Here is a 16,452-nt window from a genome sequence, read left to right as displayed (position 1 = left end):
ATTTTATAGAAAATCAGCATTGGCTGATATCTGCGTGCAGAAGTCTGATGTTTATTAATGCCTTCAGGCAGTGTGAGTGGGCAGCCCAGTGAATTTGGTATCTGTGGACCTCCCTGTATTCTACCATTTTACCAACATACAGAAATGGGCTGCAGTAAAAAACAGAATAAAACAGCAAAACTTCAGTCCACTAAAGTCAACACCACCTGGAGCAAACCAGTAAAAACAAACCAAGTCAATGTAGGCTTAATTTATTGGGTAAATTTGTTTACAATCCTAATATTTCCATAATTTAGAAAAAATCTGCACTGTTCTTGATCTAATCTAAAGCTTCATGAAGTTAGGAGGTGTGTAGTGATGGACTCTGCAAAAAGTTGTTTCCTCTGTGCACTATGCTCATCAGCATCTGTTGACCCTGCTTTGTTATTTTACACTGACAGTTGCTGTCATCCCCAGTCGCTTCCTCTGTGTTATAATATCATTAATAGTTGGCTGTGGAATATTTAGTCATGACTGGACTTGGTGCACTGGTGCTGCATCCTATCACGGTACTATGCTTGTGTTGATTGAGCTCCTGAAAGTGACGCATTCTTTCAGTAATGTGTGTAGAAGCAGTCTGCATGCATTGTATTAAAATGCCATGTTATTGATCCCACAGCTAACTACTTGATAAATGCAGAATGTTTTTGTTACCACTGAGCTTTATGAAGCCCACAGCCTCTAGCATAACACCTGCAGTATAAACTACCAAGATATGCGAGTCTTGCACAACCTAGGTCTTGCAGTGGGCTGACCACTGATGAACAGAGTAATGGGGCTAGCAAAACACTGAAACACCTCTCTCAGCAACAGTCATAGAATTTGTAAAGTCTAGTTGTAGCTACAGCACCACTACTGACAGTGTTCATTTATAAGTGCTAAAATATTAACATCCATTACAAACATTTAGATACTTACAGAGCCTTTCTGCAGTTGTTCACAGCTGGAAACAGTTTCATATAAGCAATTCTTGATGTGCTGTATTTTCTCAGGTCCAGCTCTTCCAGCACCTCCTCTGAGTTCTGCAGCATGTAGGACAGAGCTAAACATTCTGCAGCAGACAGTTTCTTTTTTGAGCTTTTGTTCGAGTTTATGTACTTCTGTATCTGTTTGGACAAATTCTGGTCATGCATTTCAGTCAGACAGAGGAACAGGTTAACAGATCTGTCAGTAACAAGATCTTTTGCTGAGATTAGGCGTCTGATGTAGTTCACTGTTTTTTTAATGCTGTCTGAGGTGTTCTCTATGTGGATCAGAAGGCCCTGTAAGACCTTCTGACTGGAATCCAGAGAGATGCCCAGCAGAAAACGGAGGAAAAGATCCAGATGTCCATTAGGACTCCCTGAGGCTTTACTCACTGCTCCCCTCAGGAGCTCATGCAGTGGGACATTTTCAGGCCATTTTCTGTTCTGTGGCTTAAAAACCCTCAATGTTTCCACGTTCTTGCTCAGGTAGCAGTGAAACGCATAGAAAGCAGCCAGGAACTCCTGAAAGCTCAGATGTACAAAGCTGTAGAGCTTCCTTTGATAAAGCACACATTCCTCCCTAAAGATCTCAGTGCAGATCCCAGAATACACTGAGGCCTCAGTGAGATCAATACCGCACTCTCTCAGGTCCTCTTCATAGAACATCACGTTCCCCTTCATCAGCTGATTGAAAGCCAGTTCTGCCAGTTTCAGAAACATGGCTCTGTTAGATTTTAACAATTTCTCTGGATCCAAGTTTAGGTTCTCCTCATACTTCTCATTCTTCATGTTGGTCTGAGTGATCAGAAAGTGGGAGTACATATCAGTCAGAGTTTTAGGGATTTCTGTGTTACTCTGTTTCATGATTCTCTGAAGCACAGTGGCTGAGATCCAGCAGAAGACGGGAATGTGGCACATGATGTGGAGACTCCTCGCTGTCTTAATGTGGGAGATGATTTTCTGGGCTTGGTCTTGGTCACTGATTCTCTTCCTGAAGTACTCCTCCTTCTGTGGGTCATTAAACCCCTGAATTTCTGTAACACGGTTGATATACTGAGGAGGAATCTGATTGGCTGCTGCTGGTCGGGAGGTAATCCAGATGTGAGCAGAGAGCAGCAACTCTCCTTTGAGAAGGTTTGTCATTAACACGCCCACTGATGATGTCGTGGTGATGTCAGACACTTTCTCACACTGTGAAAAATTCAGTGGAATTCTGCTTTCATCCAGACCATCAAAGATGAACACAACTTTGCGCCAATTACAAATCCTAGAGTCCAGGTCTTTGAGCTCAGGATGAAAAGTGCAGAGAAGTGTGTAAAGACAGTACTGCTCCTCTTTAATCAGGTTCAGCTCTCGGAATGGAAGCACAAACATGAAATCTACATCCTGATTGGCTTTTCCGTCTGCCCAGTCCAGAATGAACTTCTGTACAGAGACTGTTTTTCCAATTCCAGCAATGCCTTTAGTCAGAACAGTTTTAAGCTCTTTTGGTCCTTTATCTTTCCTTTCTTTTTGTCTGATGACATTAACCATCACAGCTGTATTGTTCACTCCTTCCATTTCTTCTTCAGGATCTTCTACAGGTCTAAAGATGTCTAAGCAGTTGATTGGGGTTTCCTGTAAGTATTTGTTTGAAGTCTTCTCCATCTGTATAACCTCATGCTCTTCATTAACCCCTTCACTCTCTCCCTCTATGATGTAGAGCTGTGTGTAAATCCTGTTCAGGAGGGTTCTGTTCTCTTGTGTTTTGATTCCCTCAAATAAGCTCTCGTACCTGTTCTTCATACAGGTTTTGTGTTTCTGTATGACACTGTGAAGAACATCATCGTCTAGTTGGTAAGAATCTTGTTTTATAGACTCCTCTGTGTGTGAATGCAGAGCAGGACGTGTTTTAGATCTCTTTCTGCAGGAGGGACAGGTGAAATCTCCAGTCCGACCAGTTTCATCCCAGTATCTGTTAATGCACAGTCTGCAGAAACTGTGTCCACAAGTGACAGAGACTGGATCTGTAAGAAGCTGCTCACACAATCCACACCTCAAATGATCCTGCAGTAGATTACACTTTCCCCTGTGAAGAGAGACAAAGTACCAAAATGCCAGATATAAGTATAAAAGGGAAATATAATGGAAATTCATAATTTAATATGACATAATATTGTGCACGTTAAGAATGTGTCTGTGTACGTTTTCAGAGTTTAATAATGCATCAGTAACACATAATTAAAATAGCATTTTTTTTAAAGATATTATCTAAAACAGAGAATGATGAGTAGAAGAATGATCATAATTCTGATATAAACCACAAGATATTTTATGTAGTGTCTGGTCAATTTAAGTCTACAAATAATAGAAGATCTCTAAATTTACAGAAGATCTCTGTAAAAACAATATTCTCCAAAGAAAGACTAGAAGCAATGTGCATATTTCTACCTCCCATAATATCATTAAACCATGTGAGGAATCGGGAGGAAATCAATGTGGAATGGTGAAGGGCACAAGCTTAAGCTACACCTGTGATCTCCAATCCCTCAGACTCACTGCACCAAGAACTGTAATTCAACAATAGAAGCTAATAGAACCACATGGAGAAAAGATTATAAATACCACTTAAATATTAACTGTACAAAACTGTAGATTTATGTTAACCATGTCCAGATGTGGTGTTGTTTTCTCTGGGTCAGATATATCAGGATTCTACACCTTTTTGGAAGAAATGGATGTCATGTGCTCCAGAACAAAGATGAAAAATAAAAAAAGGACTTCCATCACTTCCATTGAGAGCTGCTTTGAGCTCTTTCCCTTTCGAAATTAAAAGGCCACACCTCGAATCAACTTCACACTTTTTACCTGCCTAACTGTTGATGGATTACTGAGGGAATAGCAAATGTCCCCTATAAAATGCCTTATTTTTTATTTGCTTGCTTTCATCCATCTCTCCCATATAGTTGTATTAAACCGTGTAGTGGAAATGCTTCATCACTTCTGTTCTGTAACGTGTCTGATAGTAATGGTGATTTTATCAAATCTTACCTTTTCAATATTCCAACATTACTGAAGACAGGAAGCAGAAACATTGAGTTGTGGCTCTTCATAGACACACAGCTGGGTTCTGGATGTTCTGATACATTACTGAAGTTAGGAGGCCTAAACATAGAGTTGTGGCTCTTCATAGACACACAGCTGGGTTCTGGATGTTCTGCTCCATTACTAAAGTTAGGAGGCCTAAACATTGAGTTGTGGCTCGTCATAGACACATAGCTGGGTTCTGGAGGTTCTGCTCCATTACTAAAGTTAGGAGGCCTAAACATTGAGTTGTGGCTCGTCATAGACACACAGCTGGGTTCTGGATGTTCTGCTCCATTACCGAAGTTAGGAGGCCTAAACATTGAGTTGTGGCTCTTCATAGACACACAGCTGGGTTCTGGAGGTTCTGCTCCATTACTAAAGTTAGGAGGCCTAAACATAGAGTTGTGACTCTTCATAGACACACAGCTGGGTTCTGGTGGTTCTGCTCCATTACTGAAATCAGGAGGCCTAAACATTGAGTTGTGGCTCTTTATAGATACCCAGCTGGGTTCTGGAGGTTCTGCTCCATTACTGAAATCAGGAGGCCTAAACATTGAGTTGTGGCTCTTTATAGATACCCAGCTGGGTTCTGGAGGTTCTGCTCCATTACTGAAATCAGGAGGCCTAAACATTGAGTTGTGGCTCTTTATAGATACCCAGCTGGGTTCTGGAGGTTCTGCTCCATTACTGAAATCAGGAGGCCTAAACATTGAGTTTTGGCTCTTTATAGACACACAGCTGGGTTCTGGTGGTGCTGGTCCATTACTGAAATCAGGAGGCCTAAACATTGAGTTGTGGCTCTTCATAGATACATAACTGGGTTCTGGTGGTTCTCCTCTGGATTTCTGCAGTCTGGACGAGAGAGTAAAGAGATATGAAGACAATAATTCAATCACATTGGCTGAAAATATATAAACATGAACAGTTAAATGTAAGAACATTGACTTGTGTTGTCTGTGTCCTACACCGAGCATGCACAACAAAAAGAGGAGAAGAGAACAGCAGAGTATCTAAAAACCATAACTGAGAAAAAGGTATGTACAATATTAAACCTAAAAGTCCATTTCCAGAGATTTTAGTGTTGCTTTGTGTATTGGGCACAAGAAGTTTACAATACACTCACTGCAGCTAACCTTCCTGAATCGATAAATACAGCCCTTTAATGTGTATTAATGATACAGCAAGAAGCACACTAAAATTAATAGAGTGTCTTTTTTTCAAGAAGAGATATTAATTCACCACAGTTACTTACCCTGAATTATACATTTGTCCAAAACCGGCATCCTGTTGTAGTGAAGCCAAGTTAGAGAACCAGTCCTCACTCTTCATAGACATACAGCTGCTCACTGGAGAAACAGACCTCTGAGTTTCCATCCTGCTAACATTAAACAAAGAAAAATAAACAACAAAATAAAGAACAAATAATGTTCTGCTGTTCTAGGACCAGTGCATATGAACTAGGAGACAACAAGCTGTCTGAGGAAAGTGCCGGGATTCTCTCCTGAGATATATTTCCTGTTCTACAAGGCGTAAAGTCGTACACAGGCCAGAAGAGCTTTCCATCCACTTTTTCCTTTTTTTCTTCTTCTCACAGACTTTAGGACACTAGCCCCACTAGGTAGGATTTAGGGGTGGGAATCGTTTACTATCTCACGATTCGATTCGATTCCGATTTTGGGGGCCACGATTCGATTCAAAATCGATTTTTGATTCAAAACGATTTGAATTATAAAAATTTCTGCTTCTGGCTTATGAATCTTATTGAAAAAAAACCCTCCATAATATACACTGGTCCTGGAGCAAGTAATGTGTTACAAAAACAATAAAATGTGCAGAAATTTGGGTCCTCAGTGACAGAGGAATCACTGGGATATCACAATGACGTTAATGAACAATAAATAAATAATAAATAACACTGCTTTATTACCAGGCTACTAGCGGTGGTGTGTAGGTGACTCTGCTGGGCTGATGTGACGATAGCAGTGGAGCGCTAAAGTTCAGAAGCAGCTGCTGATTAACTAGTTAATTCTAGGCCGTTGTATTTCTTCAGAAAGGGGGCAGGAGGTGGAGAAATTAATTCATATTGTCCATTCCTTAATTCCTCTGTGATGAGGAGCTGAAATTAGCTCTGATTAGCTTATTGTTATTTTTCCGTTCCGCCTTAAATGCTGCAGCCCGCTGCCACCTGTAGCGTTATTTAAGGTGGAACTGGAAAGTTAGCTAATTAGCTAGCTAACAGTTACTGAAACTAACTACTAGCGATCTTTTTTATGCTTGTTATGAAGCATTCTGCAATAAAACATTGAAACTACACGTTAATCTAAGGTAATATAGTGCTTGTTCTGCCATCTTACCGGTGATTCTCAAACACCTACGCTCTGTGTGGGTCTGGAAGATCTCCGTTTGAAGGGACAAGCGCTATCCCCAGGGTTGCCAGGTCCAACAAAAATACCCAGCCCAAAATCAGTCTAAAACCCGCCCCTCAGAATCGATTTTGGGACATTTTAAATCGATTCTGAATCGTAGTAAATGAGAATCAAGATTCTTATGTGAATCGATTTTTTGGCACACCTCTAGTAGGATTTCCTTGATTTTTGATCTTTTTAAAGAAGTAAAATTACAGCTTGAAACTCACTGCAGCGCTGCATTGAGGTGTAATAGGAGGAATAGCGGTGCTCTCGTGTCTGTGCCGGAGCTCCTCTGAGCTCAAACCAGACTCTGTAAGTTTTCCGAGGCGGCCGCGACCAACGCTCGCGAGAACTGCGCCCTGCTTTCCGACCTTTAGTTCTAACAGTTCTACAAGAACTACTGGTTCATTCTTTACAAACTAACATACAGACACTCTGGCAGAAGTTGGAAAGAGACTGAATATGTCTGTGAAATCCAGAAAGCGAGAAAGAGAAACTAATCAGCCTGAAACATTTATTACACTCTGCAACTGTAGGGGGAGCCCACGAGCACAAAATCTCAATCCTACCTAATGGAGCTTTAAGGACTGTTTGCTGTGTTCATGAAGGACACAGAGCTGAACAACATCATGATAAGAACTTGTTGCTCAGACAGGCTGGAAGTCATGCTCTGGTAAATTGCCCAACTACATATATATACACTACACATCTATGATATATATGTTCAGTTCCGTCAGCAGCACCTGATTTAACATCAGTACGATTTGATTCACGAAACCAGCTGTTGAGAACTATAAATAGCTCAATTAAACTCAGATGAGGAGAGATTTTGGGGGCCACGATTCGATTCAAAATCGATTTTTGATTCAAAACAATTTGAATTATAAAAATTTCTGCTTCTGGCTTATGAATCTTATTGAAAAAAAACCCTCCATAATATACACAAATTACAGCTTGAAACTCACTGCAGCGCTGCATTGAGGTGTAATAGGAGGAATAGCGGTGCTCTCGTGTCTGTGCCGGAGCTCCTCTGAGCTCAAACCAGACTCTGTAAGTTTTCCGAGGCGGCCGCGACCAACGCTCGCGAGAACTGCGCCCTGCTTTCCGACCTTTAGTTCTAACAGTTCTACAAGAACTACTGGTTCATTCTTTACAAACTAACATACAGACACTCTGGCAGAAGCTGGAAAGAGACTGAATATGTCTGTGAAATCCAGAAAGCGAGAAAGAGAAACTAATCAGCCTGAAACATTTATTACACTCTGCAACTGTAGGGGGAGCCCACGAGCACAAAATCTCAATCCTACCTAATGGAGCTTTAAGGACTGTTTGCTTTGTTCATGAAGGACAGTACGATTTGATTCACGAAACCAGCTGTTGAGAACTATAAATAGCTCAATTAAACTCAGATGAGGAGAGATTAGGAGATGTTTTAAAGAAAATTGCTGTAAAAGCACTTTTTGTAAAATTGCTGTTTGTATTTATTGTATTTTTAGTGTTTTACTGAGCTAATAAACACTGCACAGATAAAAAGCTTTTTCTTTACTTAAAATTCCCACAGGTGTCTAAAACACTTGCACAATACTGTATATATACATACAGTGTTGGCCAAAATATTGGCACCCCTGCAATTCTGTCAGATAATGCTCCATTTCTCCCAGAAAATGATTGCAATTACAAATGCTTTGATATTAAAATGTTCGCTTAATTTGTCTTCAATGAAAAAACACAAAAATAAATGTCAAAAAGCCAAATTGGATATAATTCCACACCAAACATTAAAAATGGGTTGGACAAAGGTATTGGCACCCTTTGAAAAATCATGTGAAGCTTCTCTAATTTGTGTAATTAACAGCACCTGTTACTTAACTGTGGCACATAACAGGTGGTGGGAATAACTAAATCACACTTGCAGCAAGTTAAAATGGATTAAAGTTGACTCAACCTCTGTCCTGTGTCCTTACGTTTACCACATTGAGCACGGAGAAAAGAAAGAAGACCAAAGAACTGTCTGAGGACTTGAGAAGCAAAATTGTGAGGAAGCATGGGCAATCTCAAGGCTACAAGTCCATCTCCAAAGACCTGAATGTTCCTGTATCTACCGTGCGCAGTGTCATCAAGACGTTTAAAGCCCATGGCACTGTGGCTAACCTCCCTAGATGTGGACGGAAAGAAAAATTGACTAGAGATTTTAATGAAAGATTGTGCGGATGGTGGATAAGAACCTCAACTAACATCCAAACAAGTTCAAGCTGCCCTGCAGTCCGAGGGTACAAAAGTGTCAACCCGTATAATCCGTCGGTGTCTGAATGAAAAGGGACTCTATGGTAGGATACCAAGGAAGACCCCACTTCTGACCCAGAGACATAAAAATGCCATGCTGGAGTTTACCAAAACTTACCTGAGAAAGCCAAAGACGTTTTGAAAGAGTGTTCTCTGGTAAGATGAGACAAAAGTAGAGCTTTTTGGGAAAAGGCATCAACATAGAGTTTACAGGAAAAAAACGAGGCCTTCAAAGAAAAGAACACGGGTCCCTACAGTCAAACATGGTGGAGGTTCCCTGATGTTTTGGGGTTGCTTTGATGCCTCTGGCACTGGACTGCTTGACCGTGTGCATGGCATTATGAAGTCTGAAGTCTACCAACAAATTTTGCAGCATAATGTAGGACTCAGTGTGAGAAAGCTGGGTCTCCCTCTAAAGGTCATGGGTCCTCCAGCAGGACAATGACCCAAAACACACTTCAAAAAGCACTAGAAAATGGTTTGAGAGAAAGCACTGGAGACTTCTAAAGTGGCCAGCAATGAGTCCCGACCTGAATCCTATAGAACACCTGTGGAGAGATCTCAAAATGGCAGTTTGGAGTAGGCCAACCTTCAAATCTAAGGGACCTGGAGCAGTTTGGTCTAAAATTCCAGCAGAATGGTCTAAAATTCCAGCAGAGCATTGTAAGAAACACACTGATGGTTACCGGAAGCAGTTGTTCGCAGTTATTTTGTCTAAAGGTTGTGCTACCAAGTATTAGGCTGTACTTTTGTCTGGCCCATTTTTGGAGTTTTGTGTAAAATGATAATTGATTTGACTTTTTTTCATTCTTTTTTGTGTTTTTTCATTGCAAGCAAAATAAATGAAGATATTAATAACAAAGCATTTGTGATTGCAATCATTTTCTGGAAGAAAGTGAGTATTATCTGACAGAATTGCAGGGGTGCTACATTTTAACAACGCTGAAGAACAGATTCACTCTCAGGACCATAGTTTACTGAGTGCAGTGATGTACCGTGTTTCAGAGCTTCCTCCTCCACTGCTGAAGTTTAGAGGCTCCTGAATGGTCCAGTCAGTCTTCATAGACTCACCGCTGGACTCTGCTTTCTTCACCCTGAAAACATTTCCATCATAAGCAAAGTGCTGAGGAACTATTTTCTTTAATAAAACCATCTGCATAGCACTTATTGAGATTTTTCCTTTCACAAAGAAGCTTTAGATTGATAATCATGAGCAATTAGAGGAACAAAGACTCAAACAAGCAAACCAAAAAGAAATGGAATTTACTCCTCTACAATATGTGAGATGGTACTTAGTGATAAAATCACAACAGAAACCAAGAAGTGGATTTTTTAGCCTAAAATTCCTTTTTTTGTTTGGTAGAGAGATTGAGTTTAACACCTTCTTCAATAAGGTGAAGAATTTAATTGATTCAAACTGTGCTCTACCAAAAAGCAGAGCAGAATATTAACAGTTTAAGTACTGGAGATGCATCAACATTGTTTGAAAACAGATGCTAAAAAACATGTTGGTGTTCAGTCAAATAAATGTAAAGACTATGACATGCTTTGCTGGTTTGTCTGAGGTTAAAAATTGATTTTCTTTGAAGAGCAAGACAAAATATCTTGATGCAAAAAGTGAAAATTACTGGAACTTTGCACTGGATACAATGGACTGGAGTTTTTCTTTCACTTGATACAATACAAATTCAATATCAATATGTGAAAGTAATCATGAACTGATAGAACTGGGTGATATGGTAAAATAATATTTTCAATACAATAAGAACAATAAGAACCACAGTACTAATAAAGAAATTGATATATTGTTCAGCTCCTTCAGAAACCTGTGTAAAATTTAGTATTCTGTATTCAGTATTCAGCCTTTGAACCAAAATGATTTTTTTTCATTTTTGGCCGTACACTTCTACTAACTATTGATGCACTACTGAAGTTACTCACTTTGGATCAGAGGATCCTCCTCCATCACTGGAGTTATGAGGCTCCATCACGAAGGCGCTTCAGTGAACATGCAGATCCCTGTGAACAGATTAACAACCATTAATATATGATCAGGTTTAAATAACATTATTAAAAAATTATAATAATGCAAAACTGTTGTAAGATATTTACTGACAATTAAGACATGCATTTTGAAATTTTATAATTATATAACATTAGAAATAATAAATTATATTTATTTAAATAATCTCATTGCCCCAAGGTCCGTTTGCACCCCCTGCTGGTAAAACAGCGCTATTACATATGACCACACCTTTCACATGAATAGCGTTTTTACCCTGTTTAATTTTTTATTTCCTTTTTTACTATAAGTTTATTTTGGAGCATGTACTTTTATACTTTTACCAGAGGAACAATATACTCGTCTTGTCGTTCCACTGTCTAATTAAACCACATCTAGTTATGTTGTTTGAGGGGGTGAAATATCTGCTGCTCATTTTAATTATGATCTACTTTTACACCAATCGTAACTGATGGCAGTTTTTGTAGCAGCTACAAGGGGTGTGCCGTATCGCATCATACGCAATAATATCGGCAACATTTTTTTATATTATTAACAATATTATACCCTGACATATAGTGGCATATCACCCTACCCTAATTATCACATCAGGGTACTACTTTTTTTTTACTGTTTTTAGCAAAAGAAAAAAATCACACTGTTCTCATTTCCCATTTTATATCTACTAGAGGCAGATTATATATGTCCAGTATAATTTATTTTACTTTAATCCTGGATATATGGAGATATTTGGAGTGCATTATTATTAGTATCATGACATTCTGGATCATTTACTTAATCTTATAAAATTCTTGTATTTTTTTAAGTGTCAGTGTCAGTGTGCCATATCATATCATATGCAATAATAACATTAAAATTTCCTTTTGTTCCAGTAGTGTATTCTTGAAATAATAAAAAAAAAAATCAGTGTTTATTCAGTGTAAATTTATTCAGTGTTTTGTCAAAACACAAAGAATATTGTATCACAAAAATACCATAAAATATTGTGATATTTTATGGCCATATCGCACACTCCTAGCAGCAAAAATATAATCATATTTACAATATATTTCCCAGCCCAAATTACACATGCTGACAAACTCAATGATTTTAGTAAAAACATATGACTATATGTTTATATTTTAGTTTTTTTCGACATGTATACATATCGACATTGTTCTGTATCTGCCCCAATTTAGGCCTGATCTAGACCTGTTTTAGTTCTTCACTTTGTGATTTTTTTTCTAAAACAACAGTTCTGTATCTGAGAAATACTTCCTTCATGTTCTTGTGCTGTGTTCTCTAGGAGATTTTTAACTATAATTACCCTACAGGTTGGGTTTTCTACTTAAAATTATTGGAAAAGCTTTCTGTTCAACCCAGAATTCAGAATTACACTACTACCAACATCCTCTATCAGCAATAGTAAAAGCAGAAGTTAAGGTGGACTGGAAAACACAGGGGAAAAGTTGTAGCTCATACATTTACTACATTGGTATTTTTAATCAGTCTAGCAGGCTTTAGTAACTTTAAGAATATAAAATGTGTTACTAACTTTAATGTGTTACTAACTTTATTTTTTTTAAATCAGTGTCAGGTTAATATAAATTGATATCAGATCATTTAAATAAGTGTCTTGTCAGTCGTGTACACAGTACTGTCCATCTTCTTCCTGTGGACATGTTTTCATCTTGTGTAACTAACATATGCCCACCTAGGACAATGCTAACAATGCTAATCTGGGTCAATGCTAACAATGCTAATCGAGGAAATGAAATTGTTGACATATTTTGATCGGATTCGCCATAAAACACTGATAAATGATACTCAAAGCAGCTGTGATGAACTCAGATGTCCTTAGATAACTTTTTTTTTGGAAATTATATGAAATAATGAACAGTTATATGAATATTTAACGTTGTCCACTCGGGTGTGATGTTTAGCCTAGTTCTGAAATCCGACATCTGAGGTAAACAAACTTAAAATTAAATTAGTTTAAATAACAGGTCGAAATTCTACATTCCCGTTAGTTCTGAACTTACCCAGTGAGAATAAACCGCTGTAGAATCGTGTTGGTTGAATTTAGTTCGGTTTCTCCTAAACTGCGTCTCTCTTTCTTCATTCTTCTGTAATGGAGGATCAACTTACTTTCGTTTTCTCTCGGCCTCCCTGCTCACGAGTCTCTGTAACGCCCCCTCTGTCTCTCACAGCCAATAGACAGTGAGTGGGCGGAGCCTCTGTCAGGTTTCCGCTGCAGCCAGCCAATTACACCTCACAATATGATATAATGTTTGCATATTCATGACTCTGTAAAGACACAGGCAGGAAAGGTGAAATATGATCTGAAGAGCAGGCTGGTGATTGGCTGGGTAACAGTCAGAGTTTGGGGGTGGAGGAGCTGATATTTCTGCTGTGGGATAAATGAGGTAGTAAAATATGGTTTTATTTTTTTCTAAAATGCAGTTACTTTTAACTCACTCTTTCTTTATACCAGCAAAAGATTAATAAAAGTATTTAGTTGATTGTGCCAAAACTTTTGTCCTGTCCATTTCGGCATAAATACACTTTGTGTACAGAAAGTTAAAAGCTAAAGTTAATTACTGCAGTTTTCAAATATTGACCTGTAAGTATTTATCTGCGTGTCCACAAAAACGGATATCATGTGTTTTAGGAATATTTCAACCACCAAATGTGTTTTTGTGTAACTTTATATTTTATATTAAATAAAGTATGACTTGGATTAGTTTTGTTTTTGGGAACCAAACAATTTGTTAAATATTTTGTAATGTCCAATGCTTTTACTGCATATTAGGTCTATATAGTCCCTGCAGGAGGGAAAAATACATAACCAACTACCTAAAGGCATTTTTAGTATGTGCAATACTTTACAATACAGTACAGTAAGCAAGAACAGATGTGAAATCAAATAGTGGCACATCCAAGTTTGGTCCACTGTAAAAAGAACTGACATTAAAATCAAGAACACATTTTTATATTTTTTTATATTTTATATTTGATATTGTTTTTTTTGTTTTAGACACACAGGCAGTGGGCTACACTAAAAAAAATAACTGTTATATTAAATTACAGTGTGGTGGAAAAATAATGACAGGAAGAAAGAAATATTCAGAGTCTCTGAGTCTTGATCAGAATGAGTAACAAGATTTATTGAGAAGCCACACGTAATGAATACAGAGTGAACTCCTGCCTTGCAAGAGTGCCATGCTCTCTTTATACCTTTTAGATCCTCCCATCCCTTACTTCCCAATTATGGGCACAGTGCCACCATTGTGACACGTCAACTTCTTCTGACAGGTGGTATGACATAATCCCTTAGTGGGCATATCAGGCTGGTTCTCAAAACATTGCAAGCAGAAAGGAAGATGACCCTGGCGCCAGAATTTGTAGAACAACTGTGACGTGCATTCCTTAACACATACACATAGACACACACTGCTGGCGCCAGATAGAGAAAACTCTTACTCAGCATTTCAAAAAAGCTCACTGAGGGTAGAATGTTCACAGTACACATTATCATCGCATAGAACAAAAAGTAATATCATTAATAGTCGTCATTGTTTATGAATCATCACACGTCATTGATTACGAATCATTTCAATAAACACCTTCCATCACAACAGGATTATTTTTTTAAAAATTGGCATTTAGCTATTATTGAGGAAAACTAAAGATTATTTTGGTAGTCTACTAATATCATTATTATTTTTTTTAGAATAGTCAATTAGTCATCAATTATCTCTGCCAGGTCCTCCATATCTGAACCAACAGTAACATGAGACTATTATTGAGATTAAATTATATTAATAATAATAATGATAATAATTATTAGTGTGATTGCAGTAATGCAATCACAGTATTGTTCTTCTTAAGTCTTATTCTTCTTCTTCTTCTTCTTCTTCTTATTAGTGTGATTGCAGTAATGCAATCACAGTATTGTTCTTCTTAAGTCTTATTCTTATTATTAGTGTGATTGCAGTAATGCAATCACAGTATTGTTCTTCTTAAGTCTTATTCTTCTTCTTCTTATTATTAGTGTGATTGCAGTAATGCAATCACAGTATTGTTCTTCTTAAGTCTTATTCTTCTTCTTCTTCTTATTATTATTATTATTATTAGTGTGATTGCAGTAATGCAATCACAGTATTGATCTTCTTAAGTCTTATTCTTCTTCTTCTTCTTCTTCTTCTTCTTCTTATTATTCCACCTGTTTTTTGTCCGGTTAACTAGTGCCGCAGTTTTCGAAATATCGACTTCGTTCAAAAGAGAAAACGTGCGTCCATATCGGGAATGGTGGGCTTGTATACAGCTTTCCGATCGGAATTACGTTTTTCGTAAAAACTTCGTAAGTACGCGTTTTTTTGCCCATTGAAAATGAATGGGCAGAACTTTGCACGCCCGTGGACGTCGCAATTTTTGAAATACGAAGATGAAACCAATTGAGGACCTGTAGAACTTATTGAGCTCTTTCCGAAAATATGCGTTACGAAAAGTTACGACGTACGGATTTCGTACGATTGTCGTACGAAGTGGCCCCATTGGAATGAATGGGGCCAATCGGAGGACGGCAGCTAGATCGAAGGACAGGTAGCTAGAACTCCAGTACTGTGTGTAATGGAGCAGCTATGGGATAAAACAGCATTAGGTCAAAAGTTTGGACACCCCGGCCCCCCAGGTACTGTGTGTAATGGAGCCACGGGTCAAAAGTTTGGACACCCCGGCCCCCCAGTACTGTGTGTAATGGAGCCACGGGTCAAAAGTTTGGACACCCCCGAACGGCCAGAGCAACCTAGCGTGCATAGCTGATTGATGTATTTGCACGTTGCGTAGCAACGTGCAAACACCATTTAATCTAATTTATGCATATAAATCACCTAGCAACCACCTAGAAACACCATAGCAACCACCACAGATACCATAGCAACACCTTAGCAACCGCCTAGCAACACCTTAGCAACCACCTAGCAACCACCTAGCAACACCTTAGCAACCTCCCCGGATACCATAGCAACACCTTAGCAACCGCCTAGCAACACCTTAGCAACCGCATAGAAACCACTTGGCAACACCTTAGCAACCACCCCGGATACCATAGCAACACCTTAGCAACTGCCTAGCAACCACCTAGCAACACCTTAGCAACCACCCCGGATACCATAGCAACACCTTAGCAACCGCCTAGCAACAACTTAGCAACCGCCTAGCAACCACCTAGCAACACCTTAGCAACCACCCCGGATACCATAGCAACACCTTAGCAACCGCCTAGCAACACCCTAGCAACCACCTAGCAACCACCTAGCAACACCTTAGCAACCACCCCGGATACCATAGCAACACCTTAGCAACCGCCTAGAAACACCCTAGCAACCACCTAGCAACCACCTAGCAACACCTTAGCAACCACCCCGGATACCATAGCAACACCTTAGCAACTGCCTAGCAACACCCTAGCAACCACCTAGCAAAACCTTAGCAACCACCCCGGATACCATAGCAACACCTTAGCAACCGCCTAGCAACACCCTAGCAACCACCTAGCAACCACCTAGCAACACCTTAGCAACCACCCTGGATACCATAGCAACACCTTAGCAACCGCCTAGCAACACCCTAGCAACCACCTAGCAACACCTTAGCAACCACCCCGGATACCATAGCAACACCTTAG

The 16,452-nt window shown here is 39.1% G+C and overlaps 1 protein-coding gene across 16 annotated transcripts in view; it reads right to left on the bottom strand.

The window, feature by feature from the left end:
• Positions 1–16,452, bottom strand: part of LOC103042144 (NACHT, LRR and PYD domains-containing protein 12-like) — a 224,589-nt gene that overhangs the window by 27,217 nt on the left and 180,920 nt on the right. The window contains exons 3-6 of one of the 16 annotated variants that reach the window (XM_049468368.1): positions 9,757–9,855; positions 5,323–5,448; positions 4,035–4,922; positions 958–3,072 (exon numbers count right to left, since the gene is read on the bottom strand). The exons of the other annotated variants lie outside the window; for them this stretch is intronic. Coding sequence (XP_049324325.1) covers positions 958–3,072; positions 4,035–4,922; positions 5,323–5,448; positions 9,757–9,855 — 3,228 coding nt within the window. The remainder of the gene's footprint in view (positions 1–957; positions 3,073–4,034; positions 4,923–5,322; positions 5,449–9,756; positions 9,856–16,452) is intronic. 16 annotated transcript variants of the gene reach the window in all.

Source organism: Astyanax mexicanus, chromosome 1 (genome assembly GCF_023375975.1).
Source record: "Astyanax mexicanus isolate ESR-SI-001 chromosome 1, AstMex3_surface, whole genome shotgun sequence".
Lineage (NCBI taxonomy): Eukaryota > Metazoa > Chordata > Actinopteri > Characiformes > Acestrorhamphidae > Astyanax > Astyanax mexicanus.
This window is presented reverse-complemented; position numbering and strand designations above follow the sequence as displayed.